The sequence below is a fragment of the Marmota flaviventris genome, chromosome 5 (genome assembly GCF_047511675.1).
Source record: "Marmota flaviventris isolate mMarFla1 chromosome 5, mMarFla1.hap1, whole genome shotgun sequence".
Lineage (NCBI taxonomy): Eukaryota > Metazoa > Chordata > Mammalia > Rodentia > Sciuridae > Marmota > Marmota flaviventris.
Window position 1 is genome coordinate 62,002,478 of NC_092502.1, and position 25,727 is coordinate 62,028,204.

The following is a 25,727-nucleotide window of genomic DNA, read 5'->3' on the forward strand; positions in this document are numbered from 1 at the left end:
CCATATTTAGTCTGGTTCTGGTTCTCCTTTAAAAGGGTTGAAGAGTTACCATGATTCGAAATGTAGTTGAGCCTGAATTGCATTATTGGCCCCTTTCATGATGAATGTCAGTAAGGGGGGCTTCATAAGTACTAATAGTTGTCTAATATTCAAGTTTATCAATGCCTACAGCTTCCAGAAGTAATCAACAAATGAATGCAGTACCAGAAAGATTGGTGACTTTTCAGGCTTTTCATTTGTTGCTTATTTAATGGATCTAACCAGGGTCTTATGCATACCTGACAAGCATTCACCACTGAGCCATATCTCCAGCCCTTTTTGTTGTTCTGAGACAAAGTCGAACAGAGTTGCCTGGCTGATATGAGTTGGCCTCTGGAGTAGCTGGAACTGCAGGCATGCACTCCAGGTCCAGCTTAGGCTCAAAGGTTTAAATTGAGAATAGAAGGGGTCCAGAAACCTGGTGATTTAGGGAGATGAGGCCAGCATGTCATTCTTTGTTGCTGAAGAATGAATTGTTAGCACCAAAATAAACACAAAAAATTAGACAGAGATGTAATCCCAGGTACAGAATGAGGCAGGAGGACTGCAGGTTCCAGGCCAACCTTTGCTATTTAGCAAGACCCTGCCTCAAAATAAAAATAAAAAGGGCTAGGAATGTAGTTCAGTTAGTTGCAGAGTACTTCCTGGTTTCCATCCCCAGTATCTTAAAAAAGGAAAAGAAATCAACATGGCATGATTATAATAAAAAGCCAAAGGTGCCAGGCTCAGTGACCCACACCTATAATCAATCCCAGTGACTCCGGAGGCTGAAAAGGGTTGTGGCTGTGGCTCAATGGTAGAAATGCTCCTGGGTACAATTCTCAGTAGTGGGAGGAAAAAAATGGAAAGAACGATTATGATTTTTGACACTATATCTCTGTATTATGAATAGTAAAATTATACTAGTAATAATACCATACACAGGGCTGGGGAGGTAGCTAAGTGGTATAACACTTGCCTGTCATGTATTAGGTCATGAATTTGATCCCCAGCACCATAAAAAATTTTTTAAAAAGCTATACATGAATATTATTGTATAGGAACACTGAAAGGAATTCAGAGAAGAGACCTGTGTAACTGGAACTGTTGCCAGTAGCATAGCATTCTGGGGTGGTTTGTACCTAGGATTGAACTCAAGGGCATTGGACCACTGAGCCATATACCTCCAGCCCTATTTTTATTTATTTATTTATGGGACCAGGGATTAAACTCAGGGCAAGCACTCTACCAACTGAGGTATATCCCCAGCCCCTTGTATTTTGTTTAGAGACAGGGTCTCACTGATTATTTAGCACCTCGCTGTTGTTGAGGCTGGCTTTGAACTCATGATCCTCCTGTCTCAGCCTCCCGAGCTGCTGGGATTACAGGTGTGTGCCACCACACCCAGCACCAGGTAGCATTCTAAAGGAAGAATTTGACCTCCCTATAAAAAGTAATAAAAGTTGGGTGATGGTGAATTGGCCAGAGTCTTAGTTTGAGAGACAGTGTCTTGAGAATACTTTGTAGATGTCATAAAAAATTGAATATATTATAGCACTAATTCAGTGTTTAAACTTTTTATTTGGTTTATAAAGCTTCTGACACTAACAACCTAAAGATAACAAAGATAAATAGCATAGGGAAAGACTTTCTTTTTCTTTCTTTTTTTTAACTTTGTTAAAACTGTCCTGCCCCGTCCCCCCACCCCACCCCACACAGTAGTACTGGGGATTGGATCCAGGGCCTCCCAAAAGAGCTGATGTGCTGTACTTGGTTAAAACTATCACTCTTAAATTTTATAATTATTTGACCTATTTTAATCAAAGATGAGTAGATGCTTCCCAGTGATATTATATTATACCTTGAGTTCAGGGAGTATTTTTATTTTTCTTGCATTTTCTTCCTCTGACAACTCAGGTACTCCCTATTAACAGATGCTACTGACCATTTCATGTATGTAAAACAGTAGATGATGGGAACACAGGGTTGTGAAGTAGACAAAATGGCTGCCCCTGTCAAACTTATATTCTGAAAGGAGGACCTCTATTAAACAGATAATTACTTTTTTGATGTTACTTGTGTCTTAGTTATAGTGATGGAATCAGTACTTATTTGTGTACTTTATTCTGAGGTGTACAAGGATTCTACCAATTTATTTTTCTTGGAATTCCTCAAGTACTCTGATTTCAGTAATTTGCTATTTCTGTTTTCATAAGGAGATTCCTCAGAGAAACAAAAACCTCTAAGTTGAAATCTTCAGCTATCATACAACTTTTCTTTTGTATGTATATGTGGTGTTGGGGATTGAATTCAGGACCTTGCCACCTAATAGTTAACATCCCCAACCCTTATAGTATTGTATCCCAGCTACAAACTCTCCTAATAGTTCTTTTTTGTGTATTTGTAATTTAGATTGTAGTTTGGATGTAGGGTGAGAGAAAAGGATATGAGAACAGAGAGATGGTCCTTGCTTTTTATTAGCATATTCTTCAGACTTTAATGTACCCATTTTTATGTACTCTAAGCAAATAATGTCGTTGTATAAATTGTGAACTTCAGGTAACACTGAAGTCTAAAGGTGTTGGTTTAAAACAGAAAATGAGAGCCCTGGACATCTTGTTTTATTTTTTTAACTTTAAATTATTAGGAAGAATAAGAAACAAATCCAACAATTTTTTTAATCTTCAAGGATAACCTAAGTATATACAATATGCACATCACTTTACTACAGCATACTTAATAGCAAACTTATCGTGTATGTAACATTTAAAAAAAAATCTAAATGTAAAGCTGAGTCTATAACTTGTAGGCACCTAGGAAGTGGAGCATAGGAGTGAGGTTTTTGTGGTGATATAGTTCAGATTGTCCACAAATTTAAATGATCTCAGTCAGGTTAGTGTTTATTTATTACTCAGGTTCTATAAAGACAGCTAAAAACCGAAACAGAATAGTAAGCTGTCTGCCAAACACTGAAGTAACAGAAAGAGGATATTTTATTGCCAGAGGGCTAGAATATGGATATAAGCAGTAGGCGGTGAATGAGGGAAGTTCTGTGAAATGGGAGACCAGTGTGAGATAGGCTACATAAGGAGATTTCTTTGGTATCTGGCGTTTTAGAAGATTGGGTTAAAACAATGAGAAGCTCTCAAAATAGTGGAAAACATGAGGTGATGGTAGAAATGAGTAGGATTTGAATAAGCAGATCATCCCTGGTTCCTAATCTGTGTGCAGTAATGTTCTTGATGGGTTAGTCCAGATGGAAAGCACAGATGGAGGGTATGAAGTGTTAGCTTTAGAGAAATAATCTATATTCCTTGAAATCAAGAGGAAATACAAAAGATAGAAGAAACACCTGCCTCACACTTTTAAGGAGTTTAAAGTACCAGTCTTTGTAGATTGAAAGATCTAGTTATTTTGGAGCTTTTTTGATATTTGCCCTTTTGTTTTGTTTGTTTGTTTGTTTCTGTTTCTTTTTGAAATAGGATCCCCTAAATTTCCCAGTCTGGCCTCAAATTTAGGATCCTCCTGCCTCATCCTCCAGAGTAGCTGGGATTACAGACACGTGCTACCCCACCCATCGTAGCTTTTTTTTAAAGTCCTTACACTTTAGTAAGAAGAAAAGTACCCAAATGAAAAGGGGCTTTATAGAGTTATGTTAATTTGATGAAAATATGAAGTATAAATCTTGTTAAATTTCTGTTCATATTTGGGTTTAGATGAATGGTTATAAAATTGCTTGTTATTTTTATGTCTGGGCCATCAATGGACATTTTCCTGGTATAGATGAGAGAGATGGTTTGTGCTTTTCTTTTGACCTATTAGACTTTTTATGCCTTCCCCTTGCTTCCTTTATTCTTTCTCCCTTTTCTTAAAAACCTAGGTAAAGTCAGTCGGGTGTGGTGGGAAATGCTTGTAATCCTAGCTACTGGAGGCTGAGGCAGGAGGATCACAAGTTCAAGGCCAGCCTGGGCAATTTAGTGAGACCTTGTTTCAAAATAAAATATAAAAAGAAGTGGGAATGTAGCTCAATGGTAGGTTGCTTACCTAACATGTGCACAAGGCCCTTGTTCAGTCCCTAGTACTGTCCACCTCCCCCCCCCCCAAAAAAAAAATAGGTAAATTAGATTTATTTTTATTTAAATTCTGTAGTAATTCTCAATGATGTTAGACATTTAAAATAACAAGTTCCTGACAACTCTAGCATAGATTTGCTGTTGCCATTAAATAAAAGAAAAAAGAAAAGGGAAGGAAAACACAACATTTTTGTTCATCATTTACCTTTTTAATATTGTCATGTGTTATGTCTCCTGTTTCCCACCCCAAAAAGTCCTGTGACCTTTCTACAAGTAAATGTAAGAATGAAAATGAAGGGTGTTGGATTTCCGTGTGGAGAATAAGGAGTAGAAAAATGACAGTCCAATGCTGTGCTGTCACATTGGCACAGGTGTTTTTTTTCTTAGGCACGTGGGCAAGACCTCTACAGGTTTAAGCAGACTTGTTTTCCTTTATCTTTTTCTACAAAAAGGGCGTAAAATGGATTTTTTTGTGTGTTTGGTGGTTATCCATATCTCATGCTTGATATGTATTACACTTGAAGTAAAAGTCATAGAAAGAGCCAGGCATGGTGGCACACATCCCTAATCTCAGTGACAAAGTGGATCAGAAGTGCAAGGCCAGTCTCAGTGAGACCCTTTTCTCAAAAGAAAGGGCTGGGGATGTGGCTCAGAACCCCTGGGTTCAATCTCCAGTACTAGGAAAAAGAAAAAGAAAGAGGAAAATAGAAGCCTATTTCTACCCTTTTGATGAATATTTTTAAATTATAATTTCAACTACGGTAACTCTTGTATCTGTTTTACTGGAGTTAACAAGAAACTAGTCCAGTTTTTAAGCTTTAAGATCTCTTGCTCTTTTTTGCTTATACATCCTAAATATTATCTAATTTTTTTTCCAAGAAGAATTTGTTATCTGATTAAGTTTAAAATAAAGATGGATGTTCAAGCCAGGCTGTGGTGCACACCTGTAATCCCAACGGTTTGGGAGGCTGAAGCAGAGCTCAAAGTTAGCCTCACTAAAAGCGAGGTGTTAAGCAACTCAGTGAGACCCTGACTCTAAATAAAATACAAAAGAGGGCTGGGGATGTGGCTCAGTGGTCAAGTGCCCCCTGAGTTCAATCCCTGGTGACCAAAAAAAAAAGGAGGAGGGAGGATACTCATAAGTGTTAAAATTTGAAATCGCTTACTGTGGTGATTCCCAGTCCTTGGGTAAATAAAAGTAGCAGTGGTCATCCTTGAAAGAAAGTACAAGTAATAAGCACAGTTTGGTGGGAAATGATACAGGAGTTTGTTGTTTAAAAAGTGGTTTTTAGGGGCTGGGGTTATGTCTCAGTGGTAGAGCACTTGCCTGGCACGTGGGAGGCACTGGGTTCGATCCTCAGCACCATATAAAAATAAATAAATAAGGTGAAGGTATTGTGTCCATCTACAACCCCCCAAAATTTAAAAAAATAAAATACAATAATAAAAAGTGGTTTTCATTTTCTGGAAAATTTTAGAATGACTGATTTAGTTTTCATTTCTTATTTTGGAAGTAAGTCTAGTAAGATTAAGGAACTTGACCAAGGTCACAGGAATCAGTGACAGCAGATGAGTATAGAATTCAGCTGCCCTAGTAAAAGAATTTGTTAATATCTTCATGCACTTCCTATCTTTAGGACATTGGAGTCACTTGACAAAAAAAAAATCTTATTCTATTTTATGTTAGACAATGTATTTAATCAGTGGGATCGTGTTCCGAATAGAGAGCTTACCTTGAAGAAGAAAAAGAAAAAAAGAAGAAGAAAACTGTCTTAATATTAAAGTTTAGTAATTTTTTAAAGTTTTATGATATTAAGCGGTAATTGGGTTATCATAGTAATCCTCCCTTCTCCTTTTCTTCTTTTGTTAGGTGGTATGGTCAGGAAAAAGACTATAATGTGCTAGTCATGGATCTTCTGGGACCCAGCCTTGAAGACCTCTTCAATTTCTGTTCAAGAAGGTTCACAATGAAAACTGTACTTATGTTAGCTGACCAGGTATGTGAAATTTTGATGAAAAATAGAGAATAAGAAAACTACTATTAACTATAATTTAAACATTTCATAAACTGGGGTATCATGATTCCATGTGTCACTATTTATCTTTAGGAAAAGCAAAAAAAGATTTTATACCAACTAGGCATGGTGGTCCATACCAAGGTTCTGTAATAGAAGTCTGTGTTGAGTATGCTGGCAACATGAGAAGGAATACAATTCCGTGGCGGGGGGGGGGGTGGGGGGGGGTGCATTGCAAGAAAGCTTTTGTTTAAGGAGGTTGATGGTTATTATCTAAGGCAGGTATACAAATTAAGTGACCTAAATATATTGTTTTTCTTCCTGTAAAGTTGCTGCTGCATTCAAAGGTAGTATTTGTACATTTATACATATGCTTTTTTGAGGGTGTAAGTAGTTTAAGCTGGTTTGGCTTCAAAAGACATTTGTCAAGGTAAAGGAGTATGATTAAAAAATCTGTATATCCAAAGCAATAAAAGCTCTGGGGGAAATGGGGACAATTGAAAAATAGAAACCTGACACATACTAGTGAGAAGAGTAAGAATACATGAGTAGAACGAGAACGTTGGCAAGCTCTGGATAGTGAATACATTTTAAAATGCCACGTCTAATTAAGTATTTTATACAAAAGACAGTGTATTTGTTAATTTGAAAATAAAAAACTTTTGTTTTATTCAAGATACCACAAACAGTCAAAAGACAAATTTTTAAAACTTGTACCTATTTACATAATAGATGAAAGGTTGTCTGTTTTATACAGGCTCCTAAAAATGAATAAGAAAGAGTAAGCCATCAAGAATATAGTTTAGCAGTTCATAAAAATGATAAAGTGGTAGGGACCTAACAAGTGAGGTAATACTTTTTATCTGCCAGATCTAGAAAGAATATTCTAATATACTGCTGGTGGAAATATGAATTTTATAGCCTATTGTGAAAGGTGGTTGGATGTTATCTATAAAAATTAAAAGCATATAGATACTCTTCATAATCTCAGCTGCTCTGAAGGTTTTGGCAAAAGGATCACAAGTCTCAGATTAGCTTGGGCAACTGGTGAGACCCTATTTCAAGATAAAAAGGGCTGGAGATATAGCTCAGTTGGTAGAGTGCTTGCCTTATATGCCTAGGCGCTGGGTTCAATCCCCAGTATCACCACCACCACCACCATCCCCCCCCCAAAAAAATAAAAAATAATAAAAAGCTAGGGATATAGCTCAGTGGTAGAGCTAGGTTCAGTTCCCAGTACCACCAAAAAGAAAGTGTTATATATATACCCTTTAACCCAGGAATTCCTGGGTTGAGTTATAGCCCATTGGTGGGGGGGAGCCCTGCTAGGTAAGGACATATATCTAAGCATATATTAATAGGATTATGACTATGCCACAGGATATTTATAGCCATTAAAAAGAACATTTGTGCTTACTATTAGCATGTGTGAGGCCCTAGGTTCATTCCCCAGCATTACTACTACTACCACTACTACACTACTACTACTACTACTACTAATAGAGCTATAATGTTTGATTTAATTTCCAAGAAGAGCTTGTTAGAATGACATGTTTAATACTCAACTTTTGCATAGAAGTATGTAAGCACAGGAAGAAGAACAGGGTGAAGACCCAAGGCTTCTAACTCAGTTTGAAACAATAATAATAACTTTTCTATCAGTAGTCAGTACGCCAACTCCTAAGTCTATGTGTGTGTGTCTCTTTGTGTTTGTATTTATAAGAGTAGCATGGAAATGTGTCTTGGTAATACCAGGCTGGTTGTTTTGTGATACTGGGGATCAAGCTCATTTATTGTGACAACTGAAGTAATTCCACATATTGTATTAGTTTTATAATTTGAACATACTGACCACCAAGTCTATCAGGTTAGACAAGTGTTTTTAAACATTAATACTGAAAGGACAAGCCAAAGGGCATTATAGGTTTATGTTTAGAAATCTGTCAAGCTAGAAATAAATGGAGAATTTTTGTTCATCCCAATTAACTTTTTCTAATGCTCTTGTTGTGAACTTTAAATAATTGAGATACAGAAATACTTGAGAAATAATTTGTTGGTTTCTTTTTATCACTTAATTCAATTAATCTTTCTTTTTTTTTTTCCAGATGATCAGTAGAATTGAGTATGTGCATACAAAGAATTTTATACACAGAGACATTAAGCCAGATAACTTCCTAATGGGTATTGGGCGGCACTGTAATAAGGTTAGTCAAATGCTCTTTGCATGAAAAACAAAGAGTAGAATATTGACAAGAATTGCTTTCATAAACTTCTTTATCTTTAAGAAGCCATAGTAAAAAATTGCTGTTGATAATTGCTTTAAAAGATTGTGCTAGAAGGATAATCAGCTAACTCTATTAACTTAGTAACTTGAAATATATTCTCTCCAACTTACCCAACTGAGGTTGGTTATCTATGTGGAAATATAAAATTCCAGGGGCTTCATAATGAACTGTAATCGTCTGTTATTTAACTTTTGAACAGTTGTATCTATTTTTCATTCACTTGAATAGTGAAAACCTCTATATACTTTTCCTCCTGAATGCTAAAAATCAGATTTTAACCTTTGGCTCTAAAGTGTGGGTTTTGTAATATATGTGCTTGTGCCAGTATGGGAACCACTGACCCATCTTGTCACCATGGAGTTAACATTTGCTGACTGAGCATGGTTGATATTGAGAATTCTTTGGTCCTTGGATTTGTGTATATAAAAGGATAACTTTTGGGCCTTCTTCAAAAGTAGTTGACAGTTTCTTACTTGGGCGCCAAGTTGGGTGAGTTCCTCCCTGCCCCCTTTTAAAGGAAAAGAATAGACAAGTGAAACATTCATTCATACAACAAAAGTAGTGCTTATTGGGATTGCTGAGAATGGTTCAACTTCTGGGGTGATTGGATTTAGCTAGTGGCGCATGATTATAGTTAGAAACTAATTGTGTTGAAATTTTTTCTACAATGATTAGTTTTGTTGAGTGAACTGCTTTCTTTTATCCATTCACTGTTGAGCTCGGGCAGACAGGCAGCATTGGCAATGAACTAAGCATGTTAATGATCTGATGATCTGATAGAAATTCTCAACTTCAGGACAACTTGGGAACTTTTTTTGTTTTGTTTTATGTATGTTTTTTGTTTTGATTTGTTTTTGGAAGGAAGAGTCCCATTTGTTTTACTAAACTGTTAGGGAAAGTTGTGTTTTTAGGTCCAGCTACAAATGTTTACCTTTGTTTGCCTGTATGAATGCCAACTTGGAGCCATTACCATTAGAATTGGTGTTGATTTATTAATATGTGAGATTGACCAAGTTTTAGGAAAGCAAACTTTTTTCATTGAGCTTTAAATTATGAAAGGTGTTTCAGCCTATGTATAGTTTAACATTCCCAAATTGCATTTTCAGAGAGTATTATGTTGCTTTTTTTTTCTTTTTCTTTTTTTTTTTTTTTCTTTTCTTTTTTTTAAGCATCCAGGTTCTTAATTGTTATTGTAAAACCTGGTGATTTAGCTGAAAAGATATTACTGATCTTACTTTTTTGGGCAGTTTTGTCAGTTTGCCTCTTCTTTTGACCAATTTCCCAGCCCTTTTCTTCCCATTTTCTTAATCCTAAAGATCCTTTATTCCCATATGATCCTTGTCCTGCATGTTGACAGTGCAGTACATGGTTTTTGTCTTAAATTTAAATGATGGCCTAGTTGATAACAATAATACTTAGGTTCAGTTGTTGTTTCCTCCTTAAGAATAGCTTATTAATCACGTAGTTACATTGGGAAGTCCACATTGCCCGGTGGTGAAACATTTTTTTAGGATCTGTGTCCTCCTCACAGTTATTAAAAAGAATTTCATGGAGATGTTTACTGCTACATGGTTTCAGAGAGACCTTAGAAGTGAAGTGTTTTGCTTACCTAAGATTCAAGTAATAAATGTTGAGCATTTTAGATTAGTGTTTTTAAGTAGTTGGGTTTTAGTGTTTTCTGTATTATTGTAGTTTGAAAAATGCCAGTTGTATGAGACTGGATTCTTTGGTCAGCTTGTTCTAGTAGTTTTCATATGGGGGGGGGGAGGGGGGAGTATTTGAGGTCAATTTTTATTAAATTTCTTACTTGGAAAATTGTTCTGAATTTGATATTTAGGAGTGGCTGCTCCAATCTTAGTGAATTTACTCATCTCTTCTAGTAATCAGCCCTGCATGCTTATGAAAATAAATTTTAAGGTGACTAAATGCCTTCTACCTCTTCCTTACTGAAGATTTTTTTCCCCTGTATAATCTTTTTTTGGGGGAAGGGCAGATTGTGGTGCCAAAGATTGCAGATCTAAATTCCCCGTTTTTTATTTAAAAATTGAAGAGCCAAATGTCACCATTGCTATCCCTGATTCAGGCAGTGACACAATATAGTGGCAATAAAAACCTGAGTATTTTCTAGAATTCAAATGTTCTTAAGTATGTGATTCTTATTTGGAAATCTGAGAAGCTACAGTGCTTGGTGGAAGAAGGATGGCATTTGGCTACCCTGTTCTTTCTCTAATGCCTCGGTGTTGCCTGTCTGCGCCGGCCATTGTTGCAATGTAAGCAATACTGTTTGATGCACTGCCACCCTCTATTGTCTGTTTAGTGTTTAGAATCTCCAGTGGGGAAGAGGAAAAGAAGCATGACTGTTAGTACTTCTCAGGACCCATCTTTCTCAGGATTAAACCAGGTCTGAAACTGTCTCCTATTCCAACCTCAATCCCAAATTCATGTGCTTTTCTTTCTTATTGTTTTATTTTGATTATTTTTATTTTGTTTTAATTCTGGATAATGTAGATCTTGCTCAAGCACCCCTTACCGTTGGCATTATTCAGACATACTTGGCAAACATATAACATTACTAAGATGTTTCTTTGTGGCTTTTGCTTAAAATTTGTGAAGTTTAGAGAAAACCTAAATGGAAATAGAGTATTATCTTTATATCTCCAGCATCCATATGAGGAAAAGATATGTTGTTCTAGTATTAAAATTCTTTAGTTAATAGTAAACTTCAGATAGACTAGTTTTTAAAAATGTATTTGGAGTTGCAGAATACACAAAAATTCATTTATGAAAAATGAAACTCAGTACTGTAAAATGAATATATTCTGCCTCTCCTCTCTCCTCCTTCCCAAGTGAACTTCAGGTAAGTATAGGTCAGATTTCAGATATAGTGTTTCTAGAATTGAATTATCATAAGCTGTAAATTCTCAGCTTCCATCAAATGGATACTTAAAGAGCAGCATATGCTGTGGAGCTAGAGGACATTATATTTTTAATAGTACAATAATAACATAATTTAAGCACCATTCAAAGTAAGTGGTAGATTACCATTAGTAATGTGAAAAATAAGTGAATGTATAGCCTGCTAATTTAGATTTTGACGACTTAGATAAACTACAATAATTTTACAAGCATTTCTTCATATTACTTCTGTGGAAGTTAGATAGTTTTTTTGTTTTCTACATTAAAAACAAAGGAAAGTAAATAAAATTTAGGCACTTAAATTTTGATGCTCCTGTACAGATGAATCTTTTATTTTTCAATTTAGTATGCACCGAAAAGCAGGTATTGGCATGAGGAATCAAAGAAGACTACTATGTAGTGCTTTATTAATCCACACATATCTGAAGAACTATTTAAAAGATTGCAGACAACTGGTTATTTTTATTCAGGCAAAGAAATACAGCTATTGTGATTGCAGTCTTGATTGAGAAGTGAGAACAGATAGATAACATGATAGGTAATTTGGTTCATTATAAGATAATATAAATTTTTTTAAGCTTTAGAGCTTATTTTTACTTATTCATATATTTAATATTTGTGAGAATAATCTTAATAATTTACATATAAAATTGTATTATATTTTTATATTCTGTACATACAGGTTAACTAGGTTATGAGGTTAAGTGATCTTTCAAATTTTTTAGAGTAATGTCACCTTGAATTAGGAGAAAAATTGTTCCAAGTACTAAAAAACTAAAATTAGCAATAGTGTTTCTGAAGAAAATGGTTGCAATTTATCAGATGTTAACTGATTCCTATGTACCTTTGAATAGTTAAGCTGCATTCTTTAAAAAACAGGCAATACAAAGATCTTAGACAACATGTAATTAGTAGAAGTCCGCAGAAAAGCAGCTTGAACCCACCAAAGAATTTTGCTTCCTTTTGTATATGTAAGCCTATATACGTACATTGTCTTTAAGTTTCTTTGATACTGACTTTGCTTATTTGGTTTTGCCTTTACAATATTTACAACTCTTAGTATTCTTGGTACCACTAGTTTTATGTAAACACTTACATTGTATGTTTATGTTAGTTTTTAAGTTGAAAATAGAGCTCCTAAAAGAAGCTTTGATAAGTATCCACAGGTAATAAACTACCAAGATATTTTCATTTTTATTTCAAGCAGCTTTCCTTTCAGTTGTTTGCTGAAAATAGGACGCCTTTCTATTACAGTGACACTTCTTTTCCTGATTTATTTTTGGTATTTGTAAGAGAAAATTTAAAATTGATTTATTTTAAAGATTGAAATGTTTAAGAAGACAGTGTTTATATGTTTTTAGGGGGTTTTTATTGTTGTTTTTAAAATATGGTTTCCTTCTTTAGCTTTGTGGAAGGAAAGAACTGTAGTGAATACTGGGTTTCTATAAAGCAATCATGGGTTGTGAGAAAGTGTCTTGTTATTGAGTTGTAAATGGAGCTATTGACTACTTGCCAGATTTGAATGAAACTAACAGTCTTAATCATGTCAGAGCTGTTCCCTTTTTCTCCTCCGTTTCAAGTACTAAAGGATACAATCCCAGAAAATGTCCCCTAGAGGAAATTTCGTGTACTGATTACTTATTTAGCATTCAGGAATCCTCAAATTTACTAGGGGTATTTTTGAAATACCATGAATTTGAATGTCCTTTTGTGTTAATTTTTTCCTGTTTTCTTTTCAATATGAATCTGCAGAACTTAATCATAATTTTTGTTTTGTTTAACAGAAGGGTATTTCACTCACTTTAATATTTGTGTACTGAACTGCTTTCATAATCAAGAGAAATTTACAGTGTGAGCAATTTATTTCTCTTAGTGTTTTATATCACTAACTTGTTCATATTCCTGAAGTAACTTGATTGCTTAGGAAGTTTAATCTTATTACTTAAATAACTTTCATTATCCAATTACATTTTACTAATAATTTTAATATTCATTGTTTTTTTAGTATTCTTAAATGAAAATAAGTGTCTCATTGTTGTCATGGTGACAGAAACTCAGATGTTAATGTCTTTACCATGCAAAGTATAACTAAGAATAGTTGGTAGTACCTGGCTGAAAATACTCATTCTCTTAAGAGAGGCACTTGGTCTAAATTAACTTAAAGCAATAATTTGTATTCTTTTTGAAACAAACTCTTAATTTAGACAAACAGGTTTTCCAGCACTTCACAGATTACAGACTGTGGCAGAAGGGACCAGTAGTAGCCTTGCAAAAAGAATTATAAAATTTAGGCCTTAACAGCCAGGAGCAGAGGTGTACACCTGTAATCCCAGTGGATCTGGAGGTTGAATCAGGAGGATCATGAGTTTGAGGTCAGCCTCAGAACTTTAATATTTGACCCTTTATTTTGAGACCCTCTCAAAATAAAGTAATAGATTGTTCCTGGATTCAGTCCCCAGTATGAGGGTGGGAGAGATAAGGGTATAACTAGAAAAAAACAAAAATCCAGGACCATGTAAAATATAAGGGCAAATAGACCTGCCCTTCTTGATAATTATTAGATCTAACTTTATTACAGCATAGTATAATAAGTAATTTTAAGATAAAGGCCAAAATTATAAGTTTATTTGTTTTGTTTAAAATGGTAGGTAAATGTGAATGCATTCTGGATTTCTCTTTCATTAAAAATAGAGATGCTTCCCCCCCCCTCCCCCCCCTTCAAAAGTTTTCATTTCTGGAGAGTAAACTTATTTAGAAAAATCAGCTGTGTTGTAAATGAGCACCCTATTCCCTGGGTTTAGGGGAATAAGATAAAACTAAAAATTTTTAACTGAAATGTTAATTTTGTTTTGAATAGGCTAATTTAAACTGCTAATTGTAAGCCACCTTGTTTTAATTGCTAAGTACTTTTTTTAGATTGACTTGTTAAATTTTCCAGAAGTTTAACCTGGTCACCTAATATCAGTGCAAACTAGCAGAATATGTATGCTTATTTATGAAAGTCCTTTTTTAATTTAATTAAAAAATCTTGGTTTTTCTGGCAATATTGGATTTTAAAGATGTCTTATTTTAAATGAGTATTTCATTGGCATTTTGAACAGTGGCTTTTGTAGGAGGAAAAAGTTACAGATAGCTTATGTCTAGATTCTGAAACATGTTTGTTTACAAATAGTAACAGGATGTCAGATTTCATTATGGCAAACTGAGTACTTGACAACTCTGCCATCAGGCATGTATTCATTTATCCACTATTTTATAAAGACAGGATCCTGAATTGGACCCTGTGAAGTGCAGATAATTAGATTTAACTCTTTTTGGTTTGGTTTTGTTTTGTTTTGTTTTTTGTTTGTTTTGTTTTGTTTTACTTGATTTATTGGTGAGGACTAGTAAAAGCTTTTAGGGATGTAAGTCTGTTCAGTATCTGTCCTGCTTATGAAATCTTTATTTTGACATATTTGAATATATAGATACATGCTAGTAAATGGATAAGAAGCAGTTTAAACAAGGTTGAAAACCTAATGTCTCTTTATTTCTCTTTTAAAGTTATTCCTTATTGACTTTGGTTTGGCCAAAAAGTACAGAGACAACAGGACAAGGCAACACATACCATACAGAGAAGATAAAAACCTCACTGGCACTGCCCGATATGCTAGCATCAATGCACATCTTGGTATTGAGCAAAGGTGAGTCTGAAAATAATGGTTTATCATAGCACAAGCTGTTAACAACAGGCTTGTGAAATATTTCAGTTAATTCTTCTAATATGTAAGGATGCCTCTTGGCTAAAGATTTAAAATTAATATGAAATAACATCATAATTCTTTTAAAAAATTTCTTTATGAGTTATTGATGGACCTTATTTATTTATTTGTTTATATGTGGTGCTGAGAATCGAAACCAGTTCCTCATACATGCTAGGCAAGCGCTTTACCACCATGCCACAATCCCAGCCCTTGGCTGAAGATTGAAGAATGCTTTTAATTGTTTTATCTGGTGCTTTTAACCAGTGCAGAGAAGCTGATTATAGGAGGTCTGTTCCTTTTTTCATTTTTGCCTGCCTTTTTGGTACTACAGATTGAACCCAGGGGCACTCAACTATGGAGGTATATCCCCAGCCCTTTTAAACTATTTTATTTAGAAATAGAGTCTTTTCTGAGTTGTTTAGGGCCTCATTAACTTGCTGAGGCTGGCTTTGAACTCGAGATCCTCCTGGCTCACCAGCCCTTTTTTATTTTTAATCTGAGAGAGTGTCTTACCAAGTTGCTGAGGCTGGGCTCAAATGTTTGATCTTTTTGCCTCAGCCTCCCAAGCTGCTGAAATTACAGATGTGCCCAGTGAGATCGTTTGTTTTCTTTGTTGAAAATTGTTTCTTGGGGAGAAAATATTGCATGATTGCATGATCAAAAGTTAGAAATGCTATTTGGGTTTTTTTTTTTTTATCTATTTTTTAAATCTATTTTTTTATGCGGTGCTGAGAATCAAACCCAATGCCTCATACATGCTAGGCAAGTGCTCTACCACTGAGCTACAGCCCCAGCCCTATTTTGACATTTTTGATTTTGCAGCTGAATATAATTCCTGTTTCTTTTTAATGCTGATTTTGAATACTTTATATTTTAGTTGTGCAAATTGTTTGTTTAGTTGTGCAAATTGCAATTTCTGATCTTTTTGAGTTCTATCATCTTTTATTACAATTGATTTTTCCTCAAAACAAATATAAAAATAACATTTTTAAATATATGTATTTATCTGAGCTTGGAATGTAGTTCAGTGGCAGAACACTTACCTAATGTGCTTGAGGCCCTGAGTTTAATTCTCAGCACTGCAATAAATGAATGAATAAAATATGAATGTATGCATGTGAATAGATTTGTGTGTATATATAGATAATGTATATATGCATTCATGTAGATATTTAATTTACTTTAAAATGCTAATTTATTTCAGCATCCTAAAAAATTTTTTTTAATTGTTTTTTTGTGGCTGTGTTTTTTTGTTGTTGATTTTTTTTGATACTAGGGATTGAATCCAGGAACACTTTACCACTGAACTACATCCCCAACCCTTTTTAGTTTTTATTTTGAGTTAGGATCTCATTAGGTTGAATAGAGTGGCATTGGTCTTGGAATTCTCCTGCTTTGGCATCCCTAAAGTTTATGAACTCCTGCAAAGTTTAGAAGCATTTTGGTAGTTTGTTTGCAGTTTTCATTAACCTGTTTAGAGCATTGTTTAGCAACTTCTTTTGGTTTTCTTTAAAAATATATATATTTTAAGGTTGTTGGTATTATAATTTTACATTTCATGAGAAAAATAATTAAGAGGTAATCCATCATAAACTATTTATTACCTTAGCTATCTTCTTTATTAATTTTTTCTTTTTTTAGTACTGGGGATTGAACCCTTGGGGGGCTTTACCACTGAGCCACATCCCCTGCTCTTTTTAATTTTTTTTTTTTTTTTTTTTTTTTTTAAACAGTGTCTTGCTAAGTTGCTGAGGCTGGCTTTGAATTTAAGATCTTCCTACCTCAGCCTCCCAAAACACTGGCACATTACAGGTGTATGTCACCATGTCCAGTCACTAAGTATCTTCTTGCATAAGATACCAAATGGTTCTCTGTTTTCATTTGGGGAAAATGTTTTTGTGATTCTACTTGGCTTTTCTTTCAAATGTTTTCCATAATCCTATTCATAAAATTACGTTTCTCTTTTCTAGTCGCCGAGATGACATGGAATCGTTAGGATATGTTTTGATGTATTTTAATAGAACCAGCCTGCCTTGGCAAGGACTGAAGGTAAATTTGAATCAAATTACTCGAGTTTCATTTTATTTTAAGAATGGAAATAAAGGTGGGCAAGGAGGTTTTATCTAAAGTGAATTTGGCCCCACCCATTTTTACTTAATATCACATCTGGGATTCTAGTTTATATTTGTATGCCTAGCAAGCTGAACTATTAAAGGTTCTTCTCCATGTTACTGAGAAGAACATCAAGTATTAATTCTTATTTTCCATAGGCTGCAACAAAGAAACAGAAATATGAAAAGATTAGTGAAAAGAAGATGTCCACTCCTGTTGAAGTTTTGTGTAAGGTAAACTTGCATTATGAGAATTACTTTAAAATATAAATGATACATGAGCACAAACATTTTATTTTCCAGTCCTAGGACTTAAAACTGTTAGCCATCTTTAAGTTAATACAGTTTTACTTTTGGCAATGGCTTAAGCATGAATCATTTTACGTGTTTTGTTTTATATCTGGTTTGTTAAAAGTTTCTGATCTGTGTTTTAAAATGGAGGAAAATTAACAGGGCAGGTAGTTTTATTGATCTGTGAGAAAAATTAAGAAATACTGTCCTTATCAACATAAACTGATGTCAGTAAGGTAAGAATATCGGCAATTGGCACATCATAGAATAGAGAAATAGGCAGACAGATCATAGCAATAGAAAGTAGCAATTTTCCAATAATAAAAATATAGGAGACAGCTTGAATCACACTTATTTCTCTGAAATCTCAAATTTCATATAGAATGTGTCATGTGTGCAATATGATAGTGGCTGTTTTTTTAAAAAAATCAATATATTACATTAGATAAATGTCACAAATATTCATAGTGGTTGCTATGAATAGAATCTATAAGGTTATAATCTATAATATAATACATAAATAGGTATACACTAACTTTTGTAAAATAAAGAGTCAGTTTTACTTGGTGGAACACACCTGTAATCTGAACTATTGAGAGGCTGAGACTGGAGGATTACAAATTTGAGGCCATTCTGAGCAACTTGACAAGATCCTGTCTCAAAATAAAAAGTTTTAAAGAGGGACTATGGATGTAGATCAGTGGTAGGGTACTCACAAGCAGGGTATGTGAATTGTTTGTGAACATAGTACTGTAACAAAAGGATACATATTTCATCTAATATAAAAAGATGAATATAATGAAGTGGGTAGTATGATGGAATTTTTTTGAAATTTATGAGATGACCGAGTCATAATTACTTTGTCATATCTTCAAAAATAAGATTTTTGTCTTAATTCTTGAACCTATAGGGGTTTCCTGCAGAATTTGCTATGTACTTAAACTATTGTCGTGGGCTGCGCTTTGAGGAAGCCCCGGATTACATGTATCTGAGGCAGCTATTCCGCATCCTTTTCAGGTCAGTTTTTAAGGTATTTTTAAGAGAAATGAGTTAAATCTTTTTAATTTATCTATTTTGATAATTGGATAAAATAAGGGAGGTCTAACCAGTATGAACAAAAAATTTAAGAAACTGAGTTCTATAGGAATTGTTGGCGTTGGTCCATTTGTAGTATAAATGTATTTGAGATGATTTTAGTTTGAGATAGAAGATGGTTGAATCAAAGTAGAATCTAACTTTTCCAGAGTCATTGCAATTTATATTAGATACGTGACTGTCAGTGCCCCCTAAAATTCTCTTTGGTACAAAACACTTATCAGTACCAAATTAAAATATCAGGTAGCAATGGACTGTGATCATGTAGCAGCAGTGCCAAACCAAGGTTCCTTCAAAGTACCTATAGCTCAGATTCTTAGTTGGAAGACGATAAGAATTGAAGTAATCCTTTAAACCAAAAAAAAAAAAAGGCTTCCCAGACATCTCCCTCACAGACTTTAGTTCTATACCAATTCTTGCTTCTGGGAAATACCTCCTATTACAAATAGTTGTCCGTAGGAAGAGAAATGTTGTAAAAGTTACCACATATAAGACAAAATAATCATATTTTTTAAAAAGTGCCTCACTTTCTTGAAAAGTCAAGAAATATCAAGGGATATTTAACTGGACGTTTACTAATGAGTTAACAAGTGGTTTTATATTTTTTAGGACCCTGAACCACCAATATGACTACACATTTGATTGGACAATGTTAAAGCAAAAAGCAGCACAGCAGGCAGCCTCTTCCAGTGGGCAGGGTCAACAGGCCCAAACCCCCACAGGCAAGCAAACTGACAAAACCAAGAGTAACATGAAAGGTTAGTAGCCAAGAACCAAGTGACGTTACAGGGAAAAAATTGAATACAAAATTGGGTCATTCATTCATTTTAACAGTGTTAGATCAAGGAGGTGGTTTTAAAATACATAAAAATTTGGCTGTATGTTTTTTAAAAAAAGACGTCCTTGGAAAATTTGACTACTAACTTTAAACCCAAATGTCCTTGTTCATATATATGTATATGTATATGTATATACATATATGTGTGTATATTATTATATCATTTCTCTTGGGATTTTGGGTCATTTTTAACAACTGCATCTTTTTTACTCATTCATTAACTCTTGTCCAAAATAAACATTTGGTGTTGGGAATATGGTATTATCAATCAATCCAAAATCCTAGACCTAACACTTGTTGATTTTTAATAATGAATCTGGTTATCCATGATATTTTGCTTTCTTTCAGACTAACAGTGTTAAGATTTTTTATTTTTTATTTTTTGCATGTTAATGCTTAAAATGGAAAATTGTGAACATGATCTAATTTCAAGAGGTGAGTCTGGCATTGCCCGCCAAAATATATATCTTCGCAGGTGCAGAGCATCTCATTTACTCCTAAATGCTCAAGTAACTGCAAAGCTCAACGTATCTTTCCTAATCACAAAAGTAAATCTCTTAGTTGCTGTTTTACTACAGAAGTTCTTAATTTCAAAATGATTCCTTTGGTTTTGGCTTCAGTTTTTTAAATATTGCAAACATCAGGCTCTTGTGATTTAATATGGAATTGAAGCCTACAGTTAGGCCTTGCAAATTGAAGATTACTGGGGCAAATGCCATTGAAATGCCCATCAAATTCCTTTCTTGATCTTAGCGCTTGTAAGGAGTAGAACTGTTAGGGCACAGCTCTGTTTCGAATCACTGTTGCCACACAGTTCAACTCCCACTTTCATGGTTTTTTCTTTTCCCCTTTTTGGGGCTTATCTCCTGTTACCTGCCTACTTTCTGAAAAAGTGGTGGGCAGGTAAGGTTTGTTTTTTCATTTCTAATTATTAAATTTCTGAATGACTGCTCTAGTCTGAATTTACTAGTCTTCATAGATTACTCTTTGGTCTATATTTTCAGTGTTGTATTTAAACAATGTTATAATTTGAAAATAGATTCTAATCTGAGGATACTTTTCAAGAACTATAATTAACTGATGTCATCTTCATCCCAGCGGCTCATCTATTAGAAGGGAAGTTGAAGCTGGGCATGGTGGTGCATACCTATAATCCCAGCTTTTCAGGTGGCTGAGACAGGAGAATACAAGTTCAAGGCCAACCAGAGCTATTTAGCAAGACTCTTAGGTCAAAATATAGTGTTTTAAAAGTGGCTGGGAATGTAGCTCAGTGATAGAGCACTTGCCTAGCATGCGTGAGACTCTGGGTTCAATCCCCAGCCCCCCACCCACACCCCAAAATGAAGTTAAGGTGCTTCCATCCTGTTTTCTGTATTTGAGAAAGATTCAAAGTTGAAGATTTAATGTACTGGGGGGTTTTAATCATAGGGCCTTAAGCTTCATAATGAAGTAGGTAGCTAGAATCACTGAGAAATTATTCTGCTATTTAGGTAAGACCAAATAGAGTCTCTAAACCAAGCACTTGTTATATGTGACACCAATAGTGTATTTTTCACTTCATTTCATACGAAATGAAGCCATTTCTGCCAAAAGCTAGCTGGGATAATAGATCATCATGAGATACAGTTTTTGGACCCAAAATTAGTTGAAATCTCATCTGACCTAGAACATGTTACTTCAGGCATTCAGCAGACTTCAGAAAGAAATTGCTTTATTTGAGCTAGTTTCATTGTTAGTTTATTGTGTCTCTTACTCAAAAAATAAGCAGAATTTTTGTCCTGCCTTATCCAGGTCTTAAAGACGAGAAGTTGGATCAACTGAGTTAGTATGTTTCCTTGAAAAAGAAAAATTGTAATTAAACTTAAGTTTAATCCTTATTTTGTATTGTAGCTATTTTTCATAAAAGTAACAAAATCTTAGAAACATTAACAGCATCATTAGGTATAGTGGTCATACAAATTAATACATAAACATGGACTTATCAAATTCTGGAAAATCAAAATTTTCAATAAATAATCACATCATTGATTGCTTTAAAAGATCGGTTTCTAAGGCCAGTACGGTACAATGGCATACATGCTTATAGAACCAGCTACTAAGGAAGATGAGGCAGGAGAATCATTTGAACCCAAGGTTCAAGGCAGGCTGAACTGTGCAAAATAGAAAGACCCTCATCTCAAAAAAGAAATTTGGATTACTAGGTAATATATTTTAACATTAAACCAAAGATTGCTACTAAAACATGCCATCTACAAACAGCAGAATTTTTTCCTACACTTTTGACTTGGAAACATCTGTATTCTTTTTGTGTATACAACTTGGTTCCCCAAGCAACTCTTATACACCTCCCTCCCATGAAAATAGCTGGCCTACAGGTGACATGAGATCATCTATTGCGTTAACCTCTTCCCTATCACATTATCTAGTTTTATCATTTTCTCATGGAATTGTACTTTCATAGATTTGCATTTTAGTGAATTCAGTTTTATAAATGAATCTTCAGCAAGTAATTTTCTATTGTAGGAATATCTGTTCCTAGAAAAATTATGGAAATGGTGGTATGCAGTAATGTATTCTGTGTAGTTATTTTTGGGAAATCTTTATCTCATGTTTCTTCTATGGAAAATTCCAACATTCTAGCAATTCACTAGAATGTTCAAAGATTCTAACTCTGGTATATCTGCCTATTAGAGAGGGTTCACTTGTAACAGCTAAGGTGGACCTATATGAAACAGATGATTATAGTTTTGTTAGGTCTTTCAAATACTCCATTCCAAACTTACCAAAAAAATCAAGAAACAAGGCTTTTCTCCTAATGATTATTATGATCTTTACTAGTTTTTAAATGGTATAGTGCCACAAGATTATATTTTCTTCATGTATAAGAGAAAAATACAAATTCATACCTGACTCACTTCAGAATTCATTTTAGTCCCTTTTCTTCAGATGAATGTGATTACCAGAAAAATATTGTTCAAGACATTGAAGAAGTGGTAAAGGAAAGGAAAATATTGTTAGGACATTTAAAATCCTGTTAATGCCATTGGTGGGGAGAATTTCAAAGTATAGAAGGCAAATGTGAATCCTCACATAATTCTACTCTCTATCTTAACTCATCTGCACTGTCCCAACCAAACACAGTTTTATCATAGCAATATAAATGGATATCAAAATTGTTGCCACTCAAAGATTAGAAATATTTTCCCATCACATCAAACTACCATGTCCATGTTCTTCCTTGAATTACCTTCCAGTGTTTACTGGGCTTTACCTACTGTTTATATCTAGCTTAACTTTTTCTGACTTCACCAATTGCTGCCAGGAACATGGCTGGTCATTCAGCAGTGTAATCCAGATCACAGGGAAAGACCTTGAAATAACCTGGAGAGACTGAATACATTTAATCCAAAGAAGTATACCAGGAAACTGCATCTTCTTGCTGAATTCTTAAATTTTTGTCACCTTTTTTCACTGTGGATAGTAAAGCGGGAGAGAAAATAATAACCCAACAGGAAATGAAGATCAGAGTATTAAGAGCTGGTTTGTGGTGATATGGAACCATGTATCAAGCTTGCTTGCTGGACCTCTCAGACATTAAGTTTGTCAGATTGAATGATACCACAGTTGTCAGAAGACCTAGAACATCAATAGTCCCATGTTATGCCTCAGCAGTATATAATGCAGACAGACCATCTACCATTTGGGGAGGATTCACTTATAACAGGTATTTTAAAGTTCGACAACTTCAGAAATCTGTTGCAAAAATAATTTCTATCATAGGGAAGAATTCAGATCAAAAGCCAGCCTCAGCAAAAGCGAGGCACTATGCAACTCAGTGAGATCCTGTCTCTAAATAAAATACAAAATAGGGCTGGGGATGTGGGTCAGTGGTCGAGTGCCCCTGAGTTCAATCCTCAGTACCTGCCCACACACAAAAAAAATTAAAATAAATAAAAGGGCTGGGGATATAATTAAGTGGTAGAGTTCCATGGGGTTCATCCCCAGTATGGGGGGAAGTTTTGTGCTAAATTTCTAAAGCTAAATTGCTAAATTTCAAAAGCTCCATCACAAATTTATAACCCTTACTCTTAGGAAATTTCTCCTTGAGCTAGTTTCCTGGCTAGCTCAAAAACGGAGACATTTTCAGTGACTTCAACCTGAATTTTAGATTTCAGGTTGAGGGGTAGAATATTCTCATTAGGCAGGCACAATATCAGTCTCTGGTAATTTTAGTGAATTCGAAGGCTAAGGCAGGAGAATCACAATTTCAAGGCTAGTCCCAACAACTTAGCAAGACCCTGTCTCAAAGTAAAAAAATGAAAGTCTGGGGTTGTGATTCAGTGGTAAAGCACTCTTGGATTCAATGCACATACACACAAAAATATAGTTCTATATAAGCAAAAACTCTTCCATTTGAAGATTTAAATGCAGTTATTAACTCCTGAATGGTCACACTGATCCTCCAATTCTTTGTGAACTCCCCCCCGCCCCTCTTTTTTAGGACAAAGGGACCCATTCCTCATTTTAACTGATATTACAGTGAACATGTGTTCTTGAACTTTTGGAAGCCAAGAGATGCTACCCCCATCTGCAAGATAAAAACCAAGGACTAAAACATGCTCAAGAAAAGAATGTTTATTAGTTTGTGAAGTTTGGATGTTGGATACCTCCTGAATGTTCTATTGAGGTTTTCCTACTTTAGTAACATTTTAGGACAATTCACTGGAGAAACATTACTCTGTGGGTTGTTCCTACTATTGACCCATATGAAGAGTTAAAGCTCGATCTGGCTGTTGCTGTATTCTACCAGGAAGATTATTACATCAGCCTTTAACCAAACCCTAAGCAGTTGTAATCATTTGTTGACCTGGCAATTCTGAACAGATAAAATTCTTATCTAGAGTTTTCCTATTAAAGACAGAGTGTTTTCTTATTTTGACAACATTGCAACTTACATTTCCTTTTTAGTTCATTAGTGACTACAGTTTTCCATTTGTAAAACATTTGGGGGAATAGTCAGTGTAACAATGAAATTAGAAAACCCACAAATTTTAGTAGTTATCTAAATGTTTTGGTTTTTGTTTTTGAATCATGTTTAAGAATAACTGCAGGACCTAAAAACAAATCCTGAATGGGATAGACGTCATTTCTATTGAGCTAATCCATAGTTTCTTAACTTTTGTAGCTTATTATCTTCAAAATTAGAATTAAGTCACAGAATATGGTTAGATGTTTAGATCTAATTAAGGTTTGATTCATAGCCTTTTAAGTATGTTTGTTTACCTTGCTAATCCTATTTAATAGCATGCATCAAACATAATATTTCTCAGTTTCATTATCCTTCAGTTTTGGTTGCTTCCTGTGATCTTGGTACTCAAGCAACAACAACTATTAGTAACTACTCTTTGTAGGAACTATGGAGAGACAAAGAAGTCAAAGAAAGACAAGGAAAGCATCTTTTTCCTCTTGGCTTACCAGATATATTTATCAAATGAATGAAGAAGTTTCCGCCCTCAAATGAAAAAAACTCCTTGATAACAAAAGAATGTCTACTAAGAAACAATGTATAAATGTTTAAATGGTAGTTCAAAGAAACAAAGGCATACTTGCCATAAAAAGTAAATGATAGTAATTTTATTTATCTCCTATAACCCATTGGAGGTAGACTTGACAAATATAAGAGAAGATGAGCAGTTTGTGATGGACAGAAACATGGTCACCTGTCAGGTCATTTTAAAGGCTTAGAAGGGGGTAGGCAAAGGACAAAGCATGGCTATAAGTGAGAGGAGAAAGTGCTTATGTGGGAGTTTCATGTTTAAGACAAAGCATATATCTTCTTTGCCTTAAACCATAGATAAAGCCTATTATGACCTGCTGGCTTCTTGTATTAAAACTTGCTATTATGAAAAAACCCCAAGGGTTGGTATCTCCTTTGAGGGGAAGATGAAAATGAGAGAAATTGAGAAGTAAATGAAGTGGCCCCTCCCCAAATTGGCTTGTTTACATTTTTCATATCAGTGATGAAATCATCTTTTTTGTTTGTTTTTCTTGTCCTAAGGAATCATATCCAGAATTTCAGGAATGCTAGGCAAATGTTCTACCACAGAGCTGTACGCCCCCGGCCATGAAATCATTTTTTAATACAATGTGAAAATAAAGTTTTAAAGATCTATGTAAGGTTTCTGTATAGAAATCTTAGGTCTGCTCAGTGGAACAACTCAAATAATTACACCTGTATACATATTATTAGAGAAACCCTGTGCCCATCTCAAAAAATATATATGAAAAGGACTGAGAATGTATCTTAGTAGCAGAGCGCCTCAGGGTTAAACCCCCAGAACC

At 34.6% G+C, this 25,727-nt stretch overlaps 1 protein-coding gene across 4 annotated transcripts in view; it reads left to right on the forward strand.

Annotated features, from left to right (window-relative positions):
- Csnk1a1 (casein kinase 1 alpha 1) overlaps positions 1-25,727 on the forward strand; it is a 41,901-nt gene that overhangs the window by 13,169 nt on the left and 3,005 nt on the right. Inside the window, exons 3-10 of one of the 4 annotated variants that reach the window (XM_071612252.1) lie at positions 5,962-6,088; positions 8,212-8,310; positions 10,709-10,792; positions 14,851-14,990; positions 17,021-17,099; positions 17,321-17,395; positions 18,363-18,469; positions 19,157-19,269. In XM_071612252.1, coding sequence (XP_071468353.1) covers positions 5,962-6,088; positions 8,212-8,310; positions 10,709-10,792; positions 14,851-14,990; positions 17,021-17,099; positions 17,321-17,395; positions 18,363-18,469; positions 19,157-19,269 — 824 coding nt within the window. Of the gene's footprint in view, positions 1-5,961; positions 6,089-8,211; positions 8,311-10,708; positions 10,793-14,850; positions 14,991-17,020; positions 17,100-17,320; positions 17,396-18,362; positions 18,470-19,156; positions 19,311-25,727 lie in introns of those variants that run through there. The other 3 variants (XM_071612251.1, XM_071612250.1, XM_027949270.3) reach the window with 3 other exon arrangements.